Source organism: Wasmannia auropunctata, unplaced genomic scaffold (genome assembly GCF_000956235.1).
Source record: "Wasmannia auropunctata unplaced genomic scaffold, wasmannia.A_1.0 LD336069.1, whole genome shotgun sequence".
Lineage (NCBI taxonomy): Eukaryota > Metazoa > Arthropoda > Insecta > Hymenoptera > Formicidae > Wasmannia > Wasmannia auropunctata.
The window spans coordinates 1467240-1486912 of record NW_012026821.1 but is presented as its reverse complement, the minus strand read 5'-3'; the positions used below and the strand labels follow the sequence as shown (position 1 = coordinate 1486912).

Sequence of the window (19673 nt, the reverse complement as noted above, 5' to 3'; positions counted from 1 at the left end):
GTGTGTGTGTATATATATACACACACACACAGGGTGAGGCGTTTGAAACAGGCCACCTGAATAATTTCTAAATGGTTCGAGATATTAGATTGAAATTTATAGAGTTACAATAGTATCATGAAATCTATTATTTAATCTTGAAAACACTGACTTTAACCCTCCAGGGGGAGGGTGGATGGGAAGGAGAGTTGAAGTCGGTGTTTTCAAAATTAAATATAATAGATTTTATGATGCCATTGTAGCCTTATAAATTTTAATCCAATATCTCGAACCATTCCTGTATTATTCAAACCAGTTTTATTAGTAATTTAGTGATTTTATAATGATTAATATTAGGTGAACAACGATTTCAATTTTTTGCGTCACGCATATATATACTTTTACATTATATAATCCTTCCCCTCCCCCCTCTCTCTTTCTACCTTCCATTCCCCCCCCCCTCTCTCTCTCTTTTTTCCATTTCTCCCTGATTCTCAGCTGAGAATGAGTTAAATGAGGCATCGTTAAAATTATTCTAAAAGATGTACATATTTATAATATTCCAAATGATTAACTGGTCGATATATATTACATAAAACTTTCGATGTTAAGAGAGCTATAGCTATTATGTTCAGTATCGGATGGCATTGTGTTACAGCTACAGTTAATACTCGAGGAAGTGTAATTCATAAGATTGTAAGATTAACGCAAGCGCGGCAATGTCTCCCAAAAGTAGTACATTTATTAGATAGACAAGTAATTTCATATGAATCAGTATTTATTGTTCGATTCAATCTTTCTCGATTTCTGTGCGACGAAAGATCATTGACATAGCGAATGGACGATCGAAGATGATTATGTCATATAATAAGTCATGAATTTTTACAATAAAAAAATTTTTACAGTACATGATCATATTACGAATTTTAATTGTTATCGATCTATCGCAACAACTTCAATTTTCTACATATATTGCAGGTATTTATCGACTTGGATATCATCGATCGTTCAAATGCTTCCGTCCTAGTGTTTACATATAAATAATATTTATGTAATAATAATCGTACTTAATTTATTTTAGTTTCATAAACAAATCTGAGTTTATACTCTATCAAGCGTCTTATGTTCTATCAAGTATTATTTTATTCGAGAACCTGTAATTTAAATATATATAAATCTGTTGGGAATGAAAAACAATGTAATCTTCATTCACTTACTTAGACGAAAAACGATAAAAACTGATCATATGTTTAGAATTAAATAATTAAAATGATTTTGAAAAGTCAAGAAAAAATGAAGGAAATATCAATAGTATAGCATAGAAATTATCACAATTGAGTTATTTCAAATTTCAATGTTGTCAACTATAATCTATATTTCAGTATTTTCATTCCCAATACACTGATAGCAGCCTATGACTTGAAAAACAGTATGTTGCGCGAAGGTTATATCTGCGTAAATATCGAACTAAAGTTAGATCAAGTCGAAATCGGTCATTACGCGATCATCGTAATATAGAGAAATAATGAGAAGCCAAAAAAATGTGCTCTAGCTTGTAATGTAATACAATCGCGACTCTGCCTATAAAAATACACGCTGCAAGTTAGAGCGTGTTAATCGTGTGTTAGTAACGTAATTTATGCGCATAATGCGTTGAAACGCATGTAAAACAATTATAAAGCGTACGAACTCCGGAATACTGTGTATATCTACGAAAGATGTCAAGCAGATTAATCTATTATTTTTAATGTCTATGTTTTTAAATGCTTTATCTATATAGGTAATAGCGAATTAATTAACTTATAAAACTATAGATAAAATAAAAATATATCAAATTATATACATATATACATATATATATATATATATATATATATATATATATTACATATCAGATGCGCGCGCGCGCGTGTGTGTAATATGTACATATACATACATGCGCACGTTCACACGACTGTCATTAGAAAAGTTTAGTTCAACATTGAAAATATGTTTGTCAAAAAAGAGGGAAATGAAGAATTTCATTTTATAATTATAATGGGGAAACATCCCTACTTACAAAGCTAAGAAACTCTTTATTTATTTTTGAAATTTGTCCAAGTGTCATTGAAATAATAAAACATTGTGCAAATCCATTCTTTTTCTTTCTTTTTTTTCATAAATATTTTGATCCTTTTGACGTGAAAAATATGCCTTCAAAATTTATCCTTATAAATTAACTGAATCTTGTATATGCAAATATCGGTATGTACAAGATGCTTTCATTTTTTTTCACCTACCAATTTACCTACAATTCTATTTGGAATCTGTTTGTCTCTCTTTGGTGAAACATTAAAATTTTTTTAAATAAAACTCACTTGACATTGATTAGAAGAAATTAAATTCTTTTATTTTCTAGATTTACCTTTAAAGCCTTTATTCGATAAAAATAGATAAATTTTCATAATTTCGAAACTTGGACGTATTAATATCTACGGTCACAATTAAAAAGAATTAATCATAAATTAATCAAAGAACTCTCTGAAAATAGGAGAATAAAATAGTAATAATAGTAATAATATATAATAATAATATATCGGGTAATTTGTGTATAAAAATATATATGATACATATATAATAAATGTACATGTGAAATTGTGCGTTTGGCGCATTGCATACATGGTAGGCAAAACAATATTTCTTTCGAAGAACTGAAAACTAATTTTTTTTACAAGTGGAAATTTAATTAAATAATCGTAAATTCCAAACTTTTCATTTCTATTATTAAATATTTTTAAAATTATGCATCTTTAGAGTAGCAAAATATTCTAAATGAAACTAAATATTATTTAATGTATTCAAAATTAATATTGTTATTTATTTGTATTAATATAAATGTGCGTATTATACATAAAAATCTTTTATTTTTTTATCAATCATGTTTTCAAGACTCGCATTCATCTCGCGAAATAAAAAATATTACATTTTAATTTATAAATTTTTAAGAAAAATATTTCACTACTGTTTTAATCAAATATTTCTCTATTTCTATGTCTACATATTTTACACTCTGCGTATTATATGTATACATATAAATTATATATCATTCCATAATTCCATTTATTATGTGTATATAACTATAGTTCATACATAATATTATATAGTATATAATATTTAACTTGCATTTGCTTTTAAGACTACGGATATTATACATTAACAATATATAACAATATATATTTGTTAATTTAACCGTCCTCTTATTTAAATAGGATTGCTCCACTTTTACCGAACATCATTGCAATTAAATACATTTTGGATTAATTTGACTTCACGTTTTTTTAATTATGATTAAAATATTGGTTTTTATATTTTTAAACTTTCTAAAACCTCAAACTAAAATTTTATTCAGTAAAAATGGATCAACCTGTAGAGTCGACTCTCCACCATTCTCGATGACTTTAATCGGCGATCCTCTGAAATATGCGCTTGTTTTATTGTTTATTATTTTTTATTGTTATAAAATTGACAATATATAACAATATACACATTACATAATTGTAACATTATAACTTATTTTACATAAAAAATAGAAAAGTACATAATAAATATAACATAAAATATAAGACAGAGAAGCTCCTTATACATTTGACTAATAAACAAACTATATACATATATGTGTATATATTTTGTAATTTTATATACATATATGTATATAATATATAATTCTTTACAGGATTTGAAGAATTTTGTATATAGGCTCCCAAGTATATATGGTTTCCTTCCAGAATATAACTCGATTCTTACTTAAATAATTTCTCATATGAGAATTAATTTATCATTGCGTTTAACATTATTTGCGTGTGATTGAAACAATTAATTTTTTCTTTGAAATACGTATCTTGTCGGTGTCCGATGTCCAATGTCTGTGCTTTCGAAGGAGCTGCAATCGGTATGTACGTTAAAAGTTTTCATCTTTATCGTTCAACTTACCGACGACAGTATCTCGTCGGTGCTCAATTACATTACCAAGAGAGCACAAATTTTTGACGTAGTTATAAAGAGTGGCGATAGGTGTGTTTGTGTACAGAAGTATTCGATTGATTATATGGTTAGATTAGTTAGGTTAGAGTTGAGTAGACTTTTTACTGACGGTCCTCGTAATTTTTATTTTGAAAACGATACGCACGGAATGATAAGATCCGCTCACGCACTGTAAGCTCGAGTTAGATGTCTCAAGATATACAAGGAAGATTCGAGTGCGATGGTTATCTGTACATCAAACCACTTTAATTAATGTGCAATTGAAAACCTAACCTAACCTAATCCTGTACAGCGATTCGAATTTGGAAAATATATAAATAATGCAGTTGCATTTGACAACATTTTGTACGGCAATACTGATTTCTTTTTTGGTATCATGCGATACGTGGGAGGTACGCGTCTTTTACATTTAATTTTTCGATTTATTTTTCTGAAATTCTGTACTCGAGATTTCCTCAACATTTATCAAATTCATCTTTTATAGCTGCCGGATAACTTTGTGAAAACTGAACATTCCAATAATTGGGCCGTTTTGGTCGATACATCACGTTTCTGGTTTAACTATCGACACGTCGCAAATGTTCTATCTATTTACCGAAGTGTGAAACGATTAGGAATACCAGATTCACAAATCATTCTCATGATAGCCGACGATATGGCGTGCAATCCTAGAAATCCTAGACCAGCGACTGTTTTCAACAACATTAAGCAGCATATTAATGTTTATGGTGATGATGTAGAGGTCGACTACAGAGGTTACGAAGTGACAGTAGAAAATTTTGTAAGGCTGCTAACCGGTCGTCTAGCTCAGGAAACCCCAAGATCGAAAAAGCTACTAACGGACGAAGGATCAAACATTTTAATTTACTTAACTGGTCATGGTGGTAATGGATTTTTGAAGTTTCAAGATTCCGAAGAGATCACTAGTCAAGAATTGGGGGATGCATTGGAACAAATGTGGCAAAAACGGAGGTACCATGAAATTTTATTCGTGGTCGACACTTGTCAGGCGAGTTCCATGTACGAGAAATTTTATTCTCCAAACATATTGGCGGTCGCTTCCAGTTTAGTGGGAGAAGATTCACTTTCTGTAAGTAAAAAGTATTTTTAACTTTGCTACAAATATACTTTATCGCCGTCTATTCTAACACCAGTCATATTTGCAGCATCATGTGGATCCTGCCATTGGTGTCTACATTATAGATCGATACACTTATTATGCATTGAACTTTTTGGAAAAAGTAGAACCATCCAGCACTAAGACATTGGGTGAATTTGTAAGTGTCTTGCTATAATGCTAAATTTAATGTTCCTTTCTTTTCTACCACATTGATTAATTGAAATTAATATTTTTCAGTTGAAAGTATGTCCAAGAGATTATTGTCTATCCACAGTCGGTGTAAGAAGAGATTTGTTTAGAAGGGATCCAGATAAAGTACCAGTAACCGACTTTTTTGGTTCACTTAGGCCTGTTGAATTAACGGCAAATATAATGAATATTTTACCTATTAAATCTAATCGTTCAAAAACTCAGGAATTTGAAAGAAAGTATAATTATGTTGCACAATTTCCAGAAGTATCTCAGTATACATGATTAACATGAATAAAAATGAAATATTTCTTACAAAACATTTAGTGTAATTAACATTTAATTCATTACTTGGGAAGATTGTAGAAGATGATGAATTAGGTGATTCCAATGGACTTTATGGACTTTATTGCAAATATACATACAAATAAATGTTATACAGTATTATAAAGAAAAAAGAAAAGAATGTAGAGAAATGGGTTCATATAATTTTATATATTGTGTGTGCATGTGTATATATTATATATATACACACATTTGAGTACATAAAATGAAGAGCACATTTATTTCATCTGTATAACAAGTAGAAGCACCATGGAAGTGTACAGCATGACTATTTATTATCGTTTATTATTGTTAGTTGCATCCTTCAACGAGATTTTTGTAATTACAAGCGTTGATTTGGGGATCGAAGGCTAACCCACTTGCACAATTGAATTTTTGTACTTGATAAACGCCATTCACATTTTGACAATGGTAGAATATGCCGCAATCTTTTTCATCGCGGACGTAACCGTCCTTCTTGCAAATACCACTAGGAGGTGCGGTCACTGGTGGTTGCGTTTGTGGTGGTTGCGTCGTTTGCGGTGATTGTGTCGTTTGCGGAGGTTGCTTGGTTGGTGGTTCTATTGGGACTTGTCTCTTAAGTCCGGTATTCAATGCTTTCAACAGAGGATACTTTTCACCACACGTGCCCAAAAAGTCGTCAGTCTCAATACTCCACAACATCGCGCCACCGAGATTCAAGGAATTGATGTAAGCAGTCTTCTCGGTAAGAGAACTGTGCACACGTGATTACATTATATATATTATCATATTTTCGTTCATTTTTTTTCAATTAACTTTTAATTTCTATTGAAAAAGAGATCAAAATTATATTACTAGAGAGAACACTATATTACATTGAATTAATAAAAATTAATTACGATAAGAATTGTAAAGGGATAGAGGAAAGGCCCGAGGAAAATAGTTACCAATTACTAATACATTGCACTTACGTTACGTCGTCGTAGCCCACCCACTGGTCGCCCTTGTAAGCGTACGGAGTGCGATGCTCTTCCTGACGAACAACGGTCCAGCCACCCTGTTTGAAGAACTCGCAAATCTCATTGTATCCGTAAAAGCCAGCCTCGCGAGTGTACGGACCGGCAGAAGCTGGTCCGGTGGTAGGGGCTCCAAGACCATTCTTACTCTTGTCTGCGAGAGTAAAGGCCCTACCGTAGAATGGTACTCCGAGGATCAGTTTCTCGGGCGGACAGCCGTTGTCCAACCAGTAGCGTACAGATGCGTCCTGCAAGAAATGAATGTGTTATTTTCTTTAAATTGTTCGCTGGAACAATTGCACGGTATTGAAAATAATATATAATTTCAAATGTCACAAATAATAGGAATTTTAACGCTTACGACGTTGAGCTTAAGATCGTTTCCAGATTCATCCTTGCGCGGATAAAGCGGAGCGTTGTGACCAGTGGTCTTTTCCCAAGCACCATGGAGATCGTACGCCATAATGTTGATGAAGTGCAGATATTTGGACATCGCGGCAATATCGTAGGACAGAGAGGCGGAAGTCTCGGCGGCAGCGACGGCAGCACTGAGAATCAGTCCATGTTTGTCGAATTCGGCTCTGAGTTCCTTCAACAAGCTTATATAGTTCTGGATGTCCTCCGGTTTTCCACCACGCTGATTCGGGTATTCCCAATCGACGTCAAAACCATCGAACCCGTATTTCAGCACAAAGTCAACGGTATTCTTGACGAATCTCGCACGAGTAGCTGGATTAGCGACAACAGCGGAGTATCTTGCGGATCCCTCATTCCATCCACCGATAGCGATGAGCGTTTTAGTCTCGGGACTCTGTTCGCGTAGCTTGTTGAATCTACCGAAGGCGTCCTTGCCCCAATTGTCGGGAAGATCCTGCCACGCGTCCAAAACTCGGATGTTGCCGTCTTCAGTGATGCCGACGAAGGTATAGATCATATGGGTGCAGAGTTTCGGCTGAATGTATGAGATGTCGAATTTGCCACCAGGAGGCCGATAAACGGCCCAACTACCAAAGTAACATACAACCTTCTCTGAAAGAGAATTAGAAAAATATTATTACAATGGTAACATGCACATTTATTACTTAACAGATAGAGAACGCTTTTTTTTTTAATCTTTTTAATTGATTCATCCTTTAAGCGATATACATACACGCGTGCGTATTTTTTAATATATATATATATATATGGATACTTACTTTCCGCATTGGCAACCGAAGCCAAAGCAGCTAACGCCGCGAAAACGAGTAACCAACGATTCATCTGCAAATTAATTCATAATTGACAAATGTAAATTTATATAACGCTCCAAGTTTTTCATTCTTGGAAATTCTTCTATTTTAACAAGTATTAACAAGTGTTGCATTTAACATCTCAAAAGTCCATTACGCGAGATATGATGCATATTCGTATCTCAACTCATAAAAAAATTAACGTTTATGAAAATTGCTATCAGTCATTTTTTATACGAAATAAATCGATTATCAGAGTGTATATTATTCTTACCTCGTAACCAGAGTCGATTCCTTCAGTATTGGCAATGCAATATCAAAATTTTATTCGCACATGCGATATATATATATACTCTATCAAATGCAAAATAATTTTTGTTTAATCATGATAATATCGATAAATGCGAATATAATTCATTCGTGCACACACAAATATATATACTTATCCAATTATTACCGTGAAAAAAAACACGCAGGTGTGCGTAACGTAATTATATAATTTTGTTCGACACTTGATTCTACAATCAGTCCGCAGATCTGTCCGAACACCTGTGCCATTTGGCAAGTAAAAGTATTTTTTTTGTATGCTTCATATAGGTGATTGTTATTGAAATCAAATCCATTTGAATTCATAACGTATAACGAAAATGATCAACGGAACATTGGCGACGCGTCAACATTCGATCAACATTTTACTGCACTACAAAGATTATAAAAATCGAACGAGTGAACAGCTGTATTTTTACATTTCTAAAATTTCATAGCATATATAGTTATGAAATGATACGTCTACAGTCGATGATCCTGTATGTATTTTATTACAATTAACTGCGTATCGCACAATTATTAATTAACTAATTGTAAGTATCGAAAGAGAGAGAAAGCGCAGAGCTTATTGCAATACTGCTTCTTTTACGTATCGCTTTTTCAACATGTTTTGCTAATAAAAAAAATCTTAATTGCTGCGCTACGTCGTCACAAACGTTTATTGTTACATAAATATCCCGCAAGTGCAAAACATTATCTGATATCATTGTATAAATTTGCATTCGATCTCACGTATCATATAATTCAATAAATTGTGTGCAACGAATGAATATACGATCACAACATATAGATATAATAATCAATGTGTAATCAGTAAAACAATGACGAATTATAAGAGATCAGGGAAAGAAGATACATCGAGAGGGCAAATAAGAGATGATAAGTGGCGCTTTAAATAAAATATAATATTTTAAGAACATTGATCACAGATATGTTTTATATATGTATAATTCGATAAGCGCGTAGCCAAATAAAAAAACGTAGCAGCTCGGGAGAAAGGGTAGAATCCACAAATTCTAGATAACGTCGGCCCCCAGCGAGCTTCTCGAAATATCGCGGCCTTTGAATTATTTATACTTTCCGTATGAAAACCCTGCACGACAGCGGTACAAAAATAAAAGCAGCAGAATTAAATTAATTACCTTGAATTTGATTAATTGTCAGTCAAGTTCAGACGCGTTTTTCCGTTATATGGGACTGTTTATCGATTATAATGGACACACACAGAGTGCTTAACGAACGGCGCAGGCACTGCGGTGACCTGTGCCATTCATACATTCGTACAGAGGAAAGATTCATCGGTGTGATCTTTATATAGATATACGTATCTTGAAGATATTTCCAATAGCTAAAACAAATAAATTAAATCATACGAATCGTGACATGATAAGTTTTTCCTACTATCGATACTACGAGACAACGCCCGGTCAATTTATTTAATGACGAATCCAATTTTAATGTTCGAGTTTATTACGCCGCGCGCTTATCATCACACTTTTATCTTTAATCCTTGCCGACTATGGCGATAAGTAAAAGATACGGAAAGTAGTACGATACAATATAACGATATATTTGCGCGATTGGTCGGGAAATTGGTCTGTTTTTCAAGACAAGCTAGGTACGCGTTAAGACGTGATATATTGTGTTTCATCTTATTTTTATTCATTTTCATTCACTCTTTATACTTTATGTTGATTTACAAGAAGTAATAATTTTCAACACTTTTCAAATGTCAAGTACAGTCAACAGACTACGTGTGCGCGATATATACATATATATATATACATATATATATATATATATATATATATATATTTTTTACAAAAGTAACTTAAAATTTTTTGGTTGCCTTTTCTTTATTATTTTTTCTCAAACCGAGTAATCGCAATCTTCTCCAATACTGTTTTGTATTTGGATCCAATTCTTCCAAGGGTGGTGGAGGGCCAGTTCTGATGCTCCACAACCAACTAGGATATTCGGAATCTGGTTTCAACTTGACGTCTTCTCCTCCCTCCTTATAGATATTTGTACCGCACACGTGAGTCAGAAGCCTGTTTACATCCGTTTCAACGGGCAATATTTTTTTCTCTACCGCAACCAATGTCTTCTTTGATTTCTTCACACCTGGTCGAATCGCTGTAAAAAGCAAGTTACATGTTAATTTTTTATTTCAATCTCTAATGCACGTTTGCGTTATACGATTGTAATTTTAAAAACTCAGTTGTAACTAGAAAACAAAACTATAACTGTAACCATTATAATTGACAGTGATAAAACGGTCAGCCTTATCGGTCGAAATCCTTGTAAAATTGAATTTTGCAACGTGTATAGTTTTGTTTTTGACAATAGCTCCGAATATCGATTGAGATTTGACAAGCGTACGTAATTTGAAAAAATATTCTCTGACGTAACCTCAATCCTGAATGCGATCAGTGATGAACGATCGAACGTATGTGTGTAGACACATCGGCGTGACCTTTTCTTACCTGGTCCGGCGTATCCTTTCGTTTGTATCGTATATCGAGTCGGTGTTATGCAGTTTCTTGGAAAATGAAAAATCCGGTAAACAACGGCGAAATTCATCTTGTGTGTAGTAGCTTTTTCTTCTTTCCTTATTCCTCCTCTCGCACGAAAGTCAAGCCGGCCAGATGTGTAGTAAAGCGGTATAGCGATATCTCAAGATACATATACAATCTGACATAAAGTTATGTACCATTTATTCAATAATATCCGACGATGTTTAACAGACCTAACCTAGCTGGACCTGCCGGACCTACACATGTCTAGACTCGGACCTTGGAGAGGGGGGTGGCGGGCCGGGTAAGGCAGTGCAGCCAACGTGATCGTGAAGCGCAAAATTATTTACGCAAATTCTTGCCGCTCTTTTCCGCTCCGCGCCAATGTGAACCCTCCCTAATGTGTATATTTTCATTAATTGCATATACATATGCGCAATGACAAGGATGACAATGTTGCTTATCTCGACGTCATAACTCGAATCTCGAACGGTACTTAGGACACGCAATTGATATCCAACAATTAAAGTATATCGCAAAAATGTGAAACGCTGCCAAATGTTTGATACGAAATACGCGAATTCATTCTGTTCGATTATGTAATGCCATTGAGCAACGATACTTCGACGCGGGTAAGAGAGTCGTGTGATTTTAAATAAAATATGAAATTCAAAGTAGCTATTTATTTGAATAAACTAGTTGAATAACATTTCTGCTCTAAAGGTAACGTAAAAGGAGCAGTGTAACGTTTTTTTGTTTTCCGATCCGTTGTAGATTAGGTTATATGTAGTAAGGCTTCTCTCATACTTTAACCTAATAACCTGTTCCTAATTCCCTTTTCTCTTTGGCCGCGTTTTTGCAGACGAAAAAGGTATTGTTTGATGCGAAAAGTAAAGCGACTGCTCGAAATAGTGTCCCAGAGGAGAATCAGTTTTTGACAATAGCAGCTGCTTTACCAATTTTGCCAGGTGCACCAGTACCTCCAAAGCTGTCAAAGCGTTGTTACAATTCATTTAGGTAACTACCTTTACTTTAGTCTGGTTGGCGAAATAGCCAAATTCAGTCAGTCAGTCAGTCAGTTTTATTATTACACGACACGTATCGTTTCGAGGCATTTGTACGTTGGAAATGATTGGTTTGGTATTGATAGTTGTACTGGAACCCAATTTGACATTGAACATGCAGAAGCAGAAGGATGCAACGTGGTTACGTTACAATGGACCGGAGAGGCAAGAACGATCGTGGCGTCGAGAACTTCTGCCGAACGAGAAAAGAACCCTGACAGAATATGTCTCGATAGGCGAGGTCTGACAACATTTCCTAATGTCATTGGAGAATCCAAATTGCGATTAATGTCTCTTCAGCATAATCTGCTGACCAAGATTGAGAGCTCCAATTTCTCTCAATTGACAAAGCTCGTATTTCTTGATTTGTATGACAATCAAATAGAGAAAGTATGCGATTTTGATCTTTTGGAGAATTTAAGAGTACTCTTATTAGGGAAAAATAGAATAAGAAAAATTGAAGGGTTGAAGCAACTTTTGAAATTGGAAGTTTTGGATTTGCACGGCAATCAAATCCAACAAATTACGGGCTTGGAGAATTTGTCGTCGGTAAAAGTACTGAATTTGGCAGGGAATAATATCAAAACTATAGGATGCAATGATTTTCAAGGTTTAATCTCGTTAAAAGAATTAAATTTGCGGCGGAACAAACTAAAAAAATTGTTAGGATTTGACGGGACACCACAATTACAAAAATTATATTTGAGTAACAATGATATTCATAAGTAAGTATTTTGATGTTTTATTTAATTTGTAACATTTAATTGCACACGCTTGCATACAAACTTGCATCTATAAGTTTCATTTTTAGATCAGTCGATCTCACGCTTGTATATGTAAGCTTAATAATTGTGTGCACGCGCGCGTACATGCATACGTACAAATATCTGTATACATATAGGCCGAGTTGTTTTAATGTTTCAGAATTGAAGATATGAGTAGCCTTGCAAAAGCCTTGCAAATTAAAGAAATAACAATAGATGGTAATCCAGTGACTTTAAATACTGATTATATCTCATTTCTCGTTTCGTACTTGCCAAATCTGCAACTTTTATCAACAATGCAAATCAGCGAACAAATTCGGAGAACAGCGATGGCTTGGAGATTCTCTAAGGAACAATCCAATTCGGCATTCCTTGATCTTAGTACACAAGTTTGTATGAGCGTACGTAGAGAGGAAGTGATATCAAATGCTAAAACAAATTGGGAATTTCTCAGATCTAGAACGAAAGTTTCGCATGACAATTCCAATAAAGTAGCGAGCAATAATGCAGGCAATAACATTAATATATTATTACGTACACAGAGTTCAAATAAATTCAATGCTATAAAGAGTTTAGACAAAGCTAAAATAAAAGGTTTTGGTAGTCTCACGTCGATAAACGAAAATATGGAAGCACGAAAGATACATATAAAAAAGAGAAGCTCTTCTAGCGAGAATTTGTTTAAATTGGAGGATACATCTAAATCATATCCTTTGGAATTTAAACTTCCACCTATACTAGATTCGATAGTAAATAGTTTGACAAGCAATAAAATCGAAAATAGATTATCTAAGACTAAAGAAAATGAGCGTAAGATGAAAATGCTCGGTGAAGATGTCGAGAATGCATCGGATAGCGAGACAGACAGTTCGCAGAGTCATGAAAGTTTGAAGAGTGGTTTAAAGTGTCATCTATTTACTCCTAACATGTATGGCTCATCTATAGATTACGACAAATCTACTGTCTGTAACGAATTTACTGTAGCGAAGGATGTGTTCTCGATTAACGCAGAAAATTTTTATATTAAAGATAATGAAAACTATACGCACAATAAGGATCAAGCACTTGTTACTGCCCAAAATAACTCTTTAAAATGTCACGACGCAGTGCGAAACGAGAACAAAGGCTTAAATAATAGATCGTTTCAAAATACAAAAGTATTTTACGGCCGAGATGGACAGGATGACTGTCAATCAAAATCGACCGCAAATTCTTCAGGATATTGCTCTTTGAGTTCTAAGACTAGTAGCGTAGACAGTTGTAAATCATTGTTGAATGATTCTGGCGTTTCATCGATTATTAAAAACGCTCACAAGTCTCACGAATGTGAGATAAAGGATAAAAATAGAATTAAGAGTGCTCAAACGAAAAAGATAGTATATTATAAGAGCAACAGAGCTGCAACAGCGAGGGCGAAATTTAGAGCTCTTGCTCCGCCAAGTCCACCTCCTCAACAAGTACTGCCTAAAGAAAGGGAACAGGGTAGGCCAAGATTTTGATTTTTTTTTAAATAATTTTCTCTTACATATTTGAAATGAAAATAAAGTGTAAAATGAGACGACTTTTTAGGCGGGGATTATTTAATAGAAATCATTGGTCGATGCCTAAATATATATGGTCAAGGCGCTTTACGCTTTATAGATAGAACTTGGGACATGTCAAAGGCTCAAGATGTCAACGTCGTAAAGTTTAATTATGTACAGTTTAACGATGTGGCAAAAATTTTGAATAAACTAAAAAATAGATTTCCTAATGCGGAGCATTTCGTGTTTAAAGAAACCAACATCAATCTTCTTGGTCAATTAAATGCCTTAGCTGAGGTACAGGGATTGACCAGTATACAGATAGATGCAGGGGGGAATCCTATTGTGTCTAAGGACTGGAAAATGTATGCTATATTTCGATTAGCCCATTGGGGACTTGCAATTATCAATGGCAAAGAGGTACAATATATGAGATATATAAACTATATATTTATCGTAATAAATCGTTTAATAATAAATCATTTTAATGAAAAAAAAAGAAAACGTTAAAAATACTCATGCGTGCAAACATCAAAAAGATTTTTTATCTTCTATTTAACTTTCTGACGGATTCTTTTCAATGAGAATTTTTGTAAAAGTGGATTAATACGTTCTTTACTGAAATAAAAATTCAATATTTTTCTAGATTACAGCTGAAGATGTGGAACTTGCAAATCAAGAATATACCGGTCTTATAGATATAGTAATGTGTTCACTGCCAGATTCTTTATTACAACCTTTGTTACAAAGACTTCATTTAGAGAAAGTGCAAAGACAAAGCGGGGAACAAATTACTGCCAAACAATTTCTGTTCAACTGTGACCCGGCGCTTCGAAGTGTTGTTGCCAAGGAGGCGTTACAATGGAGAAAGGGAAATGTAACGCAGGTAATGAAAATAAAAACAAAAATATTACTACTTTTTATAACAAGACGTTTTATGCTAAATTATACGCTAGCTCAGAGTATAAATTATAATATAATTGCAACGCAAATTGCAATTGTTTATAGGAAGACCTTATCTGGAGACACAAAGGAAAAGTACACTTGCTAAATTTAATCAATCTCACTATAAATGCTATACGCAAGTTACAGATTTTAGAAAAGCAATGGCCATGCGTTCTGTATGAAATCATTCATAATACTCTATCTGATTTTTCTGAAATGGATGTATACATGAAACGTTGCAGTAAAACGCTCGAAAGCAATAAATAACTTCATGTCCGTGGCTTAAAAGGTAATGTGTGTGTGTAAAATAAGGTTTTATATGTATAAAAAAGTAATATGTACACACACACACACACACACACACACACACACACACACACACACACACACACACATACACATACATACATACATACACATTTCTCTATTGCGATATTTCACAACGTATGGTTTCTAATTTGATTATATTATATCGCAGAATAATAAATTTGACTTTGGTATGTTAATATATTGGAACGTACAACAAACGATTTTATATTGTTATTGCTATAAATTGAATACATATTTGCTAGAATTGTGGTATTCGTGTATAAAAACAATAAATTGTATATAAGTATTAATAGTTCTCTCTTCTTGAACATATAATCGACGAAAGTAAGATGTACTTTATTATGTGATATAATATTAAAAGAATAATAAATAACCGCGGTTAACATACATATATTCGTGAAAATAGTTTGCACAATGCTCATAAAAATGTCATTTCTTTATTATATACGTACTATTGTATACTGATAAGATTATTAATTTCTCTAGGTTTCTAACCGTTTGAATACCAATGAACAAGATATTTTACTCTATTTTACTCTATTCAAAAATTTAGTATTGTACTACTATATGTTTTATGCTGAAAGATAAGTGCGACTCGATCATTCGGATGTATAGTATACTAACTCACACTACAGTAGTCGTACATGATGCCGTATGAATGATGCAATTGTGATATTTGCGATACAATTGGCAAGAGATACATACAGATTGCCGGATTATCGAAATCCGAATAGCCCGCTGGTACTCAAACTATTAAAATATACAGGTATATAGGATAATATTATTTCGTGCCGATAATAGATTCGACGCTGAAAGAAATTGGCGCTTTTTTTTCTAAACAAGGTTTATTATTGATTGTAGTAGGACAGCTCCGCAAATCTCTCGTAGAAATAAAATTGTTCAAGTCCCCATTCGCTATGTACGATTGCGTTACCTCATTGAACCACGGAACCATTGTCGGGTATGCAGAATGGAAAGATTGTACCTTTAGTGTGGGTTCAGCTTGTTGTTTTTGATCGCACTCCAAAGAAGATAAAGTGCTCAGTAAATGCGGATGTGCTGATACTGAAATATGCAGGATCTTTCGTAAGTAAAAGTTTGACGCAAATATATGTTGTGTATTTCTTGATTAAGAGATTATTTGTTTTAAATATTTACTATTTGATAATCGATTTTTAATTTGATATATCGGTCAGCAATATATCAATAACAAGACCATTTTTCATTAATATTAATATATTGGAACGTCCAACGAGACGATTTTATTTTGTTATTGCTATAAATATATTGAATACATTTGCTAGAATTATGATATTCATGTATAAAACAATAAATTGTACATAAGTGTTAATAATTGTTAATAGTTACTTGCACATATAATCGACAAAAGTAAGATATACTTTATTACATGATATATTATAAAGAACAACGATTAACATTACATCAATAATAAGATTTCTCAAACTATATCGAAAGAATACACTTGAAAAGATAGAGAAACATAAAATTGGGTATAATAGATCGGAATATTTTCGAACCCTTACATTTACAATATGTATTAAGTCTCTTCAGCTGTCTATCAAACTTTTACAAATAAAAACTTCAGCAAACATGAAATAATTAACGATGTCTGAAGGGTAGCGTAGTACGTTTGGAGTATCATTTAAACGTATCAACGCGTATATTATGATAAAAATATTGCTACATTTATTTTCGGACAATTTATTTTTGCGCGCGATAAAACTTGAGGGTTTACAGAAGAGAGTTATCAAGTATACTTACGTGCGCCAGGTAAACTGTGGTGTACAGCATTTAATCCATAGAAATCCTGCGTCACGCTGATACTCGTCTGCGTGAAATGTAAATGATGCCTTTGAAAATTCTTGGTTCTTCTACCGCAGGCAGGTTCGTCATATTTTGCCTTAGTGTAATAAGGACTTACGGTGTCCGCTGATATTTTATTTATTGAAGACAAAAGATTGTCGCCCTGTGCTTGTTGTTGCCTACGTAGAGCAACTTGCGCTGCCATCACCCGCTGCCTTTCGACGACTAGAAGACAACAAGGACATCGGCAATCTTTCCATGCGCAGGATCTCTTGTGACCTTTTAAGCCGGATATTACACCGTGGTTCCGACATCTCGCGCACTTCGGACTTCTTAAACGTTGCTCCACATTTGTACTCAAACGACTTGAAGTGCCTCCGTTAGTTTTCATTCTGATTTTGATATTATCTTGAAGGAGAGAGAGAATGACACGTGTATTTAACGGATGGATTATAATATTATATCAATCTCGATTAAATCTCTTGCGAAATTTGCGAGAAATATTACTTTCAGAAATATTATTTAAAATGCACGATCGACATTAGACACATTTGTTTCACAGTATACACAATATACATCTCATTAACATGATAATTCGCACGTCCAACAAAATCCGCAAATTGTACTGTTTGAAATATTCTGTATATGTGTGTATAGATCTTGTTCCTCGTTATTACTGATTGTTCTCAAGTGACACAGGAAGCTTTGCACATATGCTATATATATGTTTTTTTGACATGTGCGAAAAGTTACTGTTTTTTTTTTTATGTACCGCGCTTTTCTATTACTTTGATAAAACTTGCCTAAAAATTTCGATCTTTTCGATATTTTTGTTTAGCGCTGTTACATCCGTTCGACTCTTCTTAAATACTTGACTGAATTGTGGTGACTGAGAGTTACCCGTTTTGTTCGAGTAGAGATACGTACTCATAAGAGTATTTCTTGTCTTTCGAGAAGGAGGTGTCGTCTCATCTCCTCCTACTGTGATTCAAAATGTATTTTTAGCAAGCCAACGTATTCCCATTGGCTCGAAATCTTAGGAAACTCCGCCGCTTTCGTCGGCTGTGAACCAATGGATCACTATGTTTCTCTTTGCGCTTTTGATACGAGAGTTGCTTTACGAGAGAAAAATCCTTCGTTAACGGGGATAGCTTCTTTGATTATTATTTATAATTCTCAAGATAGAGGAAACGTATCGATACCTTGTCAGATCCGAAGACTGACATGTGTACAATACACATGTTAATGTATTTGTACGCGTTCCCGCGTATAGGATCAAGTTTAAATTTCTTGGAAATTTCTATTATCGTACAATAGGTCAATAGAATACAAGAATTAGATTTAATTTTAATAGCCTTTTTTTTAAATCCTCATTTTAATAGCCCAATCAATTTCAGTCCAATTGTTACCATTCGCATTCGTTTGAAAAAAAATCTCGTTCTTGAATATCTCTTTTTCTAGAAGACGTACTTTTAAATTTAACCCCGGGCCATTTACACTTTTCTATATGACTCTCTAACGACATTCATTCTCATATATATTTCCTGATGCTAATTCTTGACATTTAATTCTCGATAATTATACGACAAATACTTTTGTTTCATCTTGTCTAAAAGAAAAAGAAGAAGATAATGGCGGCATTAAAATTAAATGATGCCAAACCGACACCAAGAGGGCTGCAATATCTTTTTAGAAATAACGTTGAGTACGCAGGATGTTAACCAGGTGGTTATCGAGAAAGGAAGAGATCGTGGTGTCACTCATACATTGAGAAAACATACTCGAAACTAATATTAACTGTGTGTTGGCAACATCCGAGAGGATCGTATTAACGAGCTCTTAGAGTAAGATCACAGAAAGAATGCCATATGGTTGCAGCTGCTGGCGCACAACGTTGTTAGTAGAGAGAGAGAGATTGTCTGTCTTCTATTTTTGCGGTGCATAACACGATCCGTGAACAAGGCAACGAAAGAAATCGCGTTATTATTACATATTAGTCGAATATAGGTATCTGCTAATTGTTGCTGCCGACAATTAAACATTATATTTTATGTATATAAGTTTTCTTCTATTGAAAAGAAATTCACGTTCATTTTTCATTGAAAGAATTTTCTTTCTGTTTACATCTATTAAATAATTTCTTGAATTCAAGGTGCGCGTTATTTTATATATATAAATCAAAGGAAAAAAGAATCCCCATTAGAGCCGACGCAGTAATTAATAAAGAATACAAGCTTTATTAATAAAATAAAGCCACAAATAATGCATAAGTTTTGACCCTTAGTTTAGGTCCTTTTCAATGCCGAGAAGGTGTTACATTAAATTAATAGTTCTTTCGTTGTAGTTCGCACGGTTCGCAAATCCAGCAAGTCTGCAGGTACTTCTTGCTTGCACCGTACCTGACTTGCTGTTGGATTTGCGAACCGTTCTACAGCGAAAGAACTATTAATTGGATGTAACACCTTTTTGGCATTGAAGAGGACCCAAAATCAAGAGTCGAAACTTATGCATTATTTGCGGT

At 33.8% G+C, this 19673-nt stretch overlaps 5 protein-coding genes across 8 annotated transcripts; 2 read left to right on the top strand and 3 right to left on the bottom strand.

The window, feature by feature from the left end:
• The first annotated feature begins 4044 nt into the window (after positions 1 to 4044).
• Positions 4045 to 5623, top strand: LOC105450076 (putative GPI-anchor transamidase). The gene is made up of 4 exons (XM_011689719.1): positions 4045 to 4391; positions 4484 to 5089; positions 5166 to 5276; positions 5357 to 5623. The coding sequence occupies exons 1-4, from the start codon at positions 4320 to 4322 to the stop codon at positions 5591 to 5593; spliced, it is 1026 nt and encodes a 341-aa protein (XP_011688021.1). The 5' UTR covers positions 4045 to 4319; the 3' UTR covers positions 5594 to 5623.
• Positions 5624 to 5696: 73 nt separating this feature from the next.
• Positions 5697 to 9736, bottom strand: LOC105450075 (chitinase-3-like protein 1). The gene is made up of 6 exons (XM_011689718.1): positions 9329 to 9736; positions 8134 to 8213; positions 7827 to 7890; positions 6992 to 7659; positions 6586 to 6878; positions 5697 to 6368 (listed from the first exon to the last, which is right to left on the bottom strand). Exons 3-6 carry the CDS (start codon positions 7888 to 7890, stop codon positions 5945 to 5947), a joined length of 1449 nt encoding a protein of 482 aa, XP_011688020.1. The 5' UTR covers positions 8134 to 8213; positions 9329 to 9736; the 3' UTR covers positions 5697 to 5944.
• A 92-nt stretch (positions 9737 to 9828) lies between these two features.
• LOC105450072 (39S ribosomal protein L54, mitochondrial) lies at positions 9829 to 10973 on the bottom strand. The gene is made up of 2 exons (XM_011689711.1): positions 10673 to 10973; positions 9829 to 10322 (listed from the first exon to the last, which is right to left on the bottom strand). Exons 1-2 carry the CDS (start codon positions 10767 to 10769, stop codon positions 10018 to 10020), a joined length of 402 nt encoding a protein of 133 aa, XP_011688013.1. The 5' UTR covers positions 10770 to 10973; the 3' UTR covers positions 9829 to 10017.
• A 106-nt stretch (positions 10974 to 11079) lies between these two features.
• On the top strand, positions 11080 to 16179 carry LOC105450073 (leucine-rich repeat-containing protein 49). Of its 2 annotated transcripts, none has more exons than XM_011689712.1 (8): positions 11080 to 11334; positions 11565 to 11719; positions 11853 to 12491; positions 12691 to 14012; positions 14100 to 14473; positions 14700 to 14939; positions 15062 to 15287; positions 15815 to 16179. In XM_011689712.1, the coding sequence occupies exons 1-7, from the start codon at positions 11305 to 11307 to the stop codon at positions 15263 to 15265; spliced, it is 2964 nt and encodes a 987-aa protein (XP_011688014.1). In that variant the 5' UTR covers positions 11080 to 11304; the 3' UTR covers positions 15266 to 15287; positions 15815 to 16179. The 2 variants fall into 2 exon arrangements, with proteins under 2 accessions (XP_011688014.1, XP_011688015.1); XM_011689713.1 differs by lacking the exon at positions 11080 to 11334 and adding an exon at positions 11336 to 11425 and having other exon boundaries at positions 11888 to 12491; positions 15815 to 15900.
• LOC105450074 (doublesex- and mab-3-related transcription factor 1-like) lies at positions 16086 to 18748 on the bottom strand. Of its 3 annotated transcripts, none has more exons than XM_011689716.1 (3): positions 17271 to 18748; positions 17111 to 17177; positions 16086 to 16393 (listed from the first exon to the last, which is right to left on the bottom strand). In XM_011689716.1, the coding sequence occupies exons 1-3, from the start codon at positions 17541 to 17543 to the stop codon at positions 16110 to 16112; spliced, it is 624 nt and encodes a 207-aa protein (XP_011688018.1). In that variant the 5' UTR covers positions 17544 to 18748; the 3' UTR covers positions 16086 to 16109. The 3 variants fall into 3 exon arrangements, with proteins under 3 accessions (XP_011688018.1, XP_011688017.1, XP_011688016.1); XM_011689715.1 differs by having other exon boundaries at positions 17111 to 17560; positions 17956 to 18748; XM_011689714.1 differs by having other exon boundaries at positions 17111 to 18748.
• Positions 18749 to 19673: the final 925 nt, after the last annotated feature.

What these genes read in the sequence shown, in the direction of transcription:
- LOC105450076 (XM_011689719.1), top strand. Translation starts at nt 4,320, where the DNA reads ATGCAGTTGCATTTGACAACATTTTGTACGGCAATACTGATTTCTTTT. An exon ending in TATCATGCGATACGTGGGAG is followed by an intron (nt 4,392 to 4,483) that starts GTACGCGTCTTT and finishes CATCTTTTATAG; the next exon opens with CTGCCGGATAACTTTGTGAA. An exon ending in CTAAGACATTGGGTGAATTT is followed by an intron (nt 5,277 to 5,356) that starts GTAAGTGTCTTG and finishes AATATTTTTCAG; the next exon opens with TTGAAAGTATGTCCAAGAGA.
- LOC105450075 (XM_011689718.1), bottom strand. Translation starts at nt 7,890, where the DNA reads ATGAATCGTTGGTTACTCGTTTTCGCGGCGTTAGCTGCTTTGGCTTCG. An exon ending in TTCGGTTGCCAATGCGGAAA is followed by an intron (nt 7,660 to 7,826) that starts GTAAGTATCCAT and finishes ATTCTCTTTCAG; the next exon opens with AGAAGGTTGTATGTTACTTT. An exon ending in GTGGGCTACGACGACGTAAC is followed by an intron (nt 6,369 to 6,585) that starts GTAAGTGCAATG and finishes ACGTGTGCACAG; the next exon opens with TTCTCTTACCGAGAAGACTG.
- LOC105450072 (XM_011689711.1), bottom strand. Translation starts at nt 10,769, where the DNA reads ATGAATTTCGCCGTTGTTTACCGGATTTTTCATTTTCCAAGAAACTGC. An exon ending in GAAAGGATACGCCGGACCAG is followed by an intron (nt 10,323 to 10,672) that starts GTAAGAAAAGGT and finishes TGCTTTTTACAG; the next exon opens with CGATTCGACCAGGTGTGAAG.
- LOC105450073 (XM_011689712.1), top strand. Translation starts at nt 11,305, where the DNA reads ATGCCATTGAGCAACGATACTTCGACGCGG. An exon ending in CGTTGTTACAATTCATTTAG is followed by an intron (nt 11,720 to 11,852) that starts GTAACTACCTTT and finishes TGGTATTGATAG; the next exon opens with TTGTACTGGAACCCAATTTG. An exon ending in GCCTAAAGAAAGGGAACAGG is followed by an intron (nt 14,013 to 14,099) that starts GTAGGCCAAGAT and finishes ACGACTTTTTAG; the next exon opens with GCGGGGATTATTTAATAGAA.
- LOC105450074 (XM_011689714.1), bottom strand. Translation starts at nt 17,543, where the DNA reads ATGAAAACTAACGGAGGCACTTCAAGTCGTTTGAGTACAAATGTGGAG. An exon ending in CCACAGTTTACCTGGCGCAC is followed by an intron (nt 16,394 to 17,110) that starts GTAAGTATACTT and finishes TGCATATTTCAG; the next exon opens with TATCAGCACATCCGCATTTA.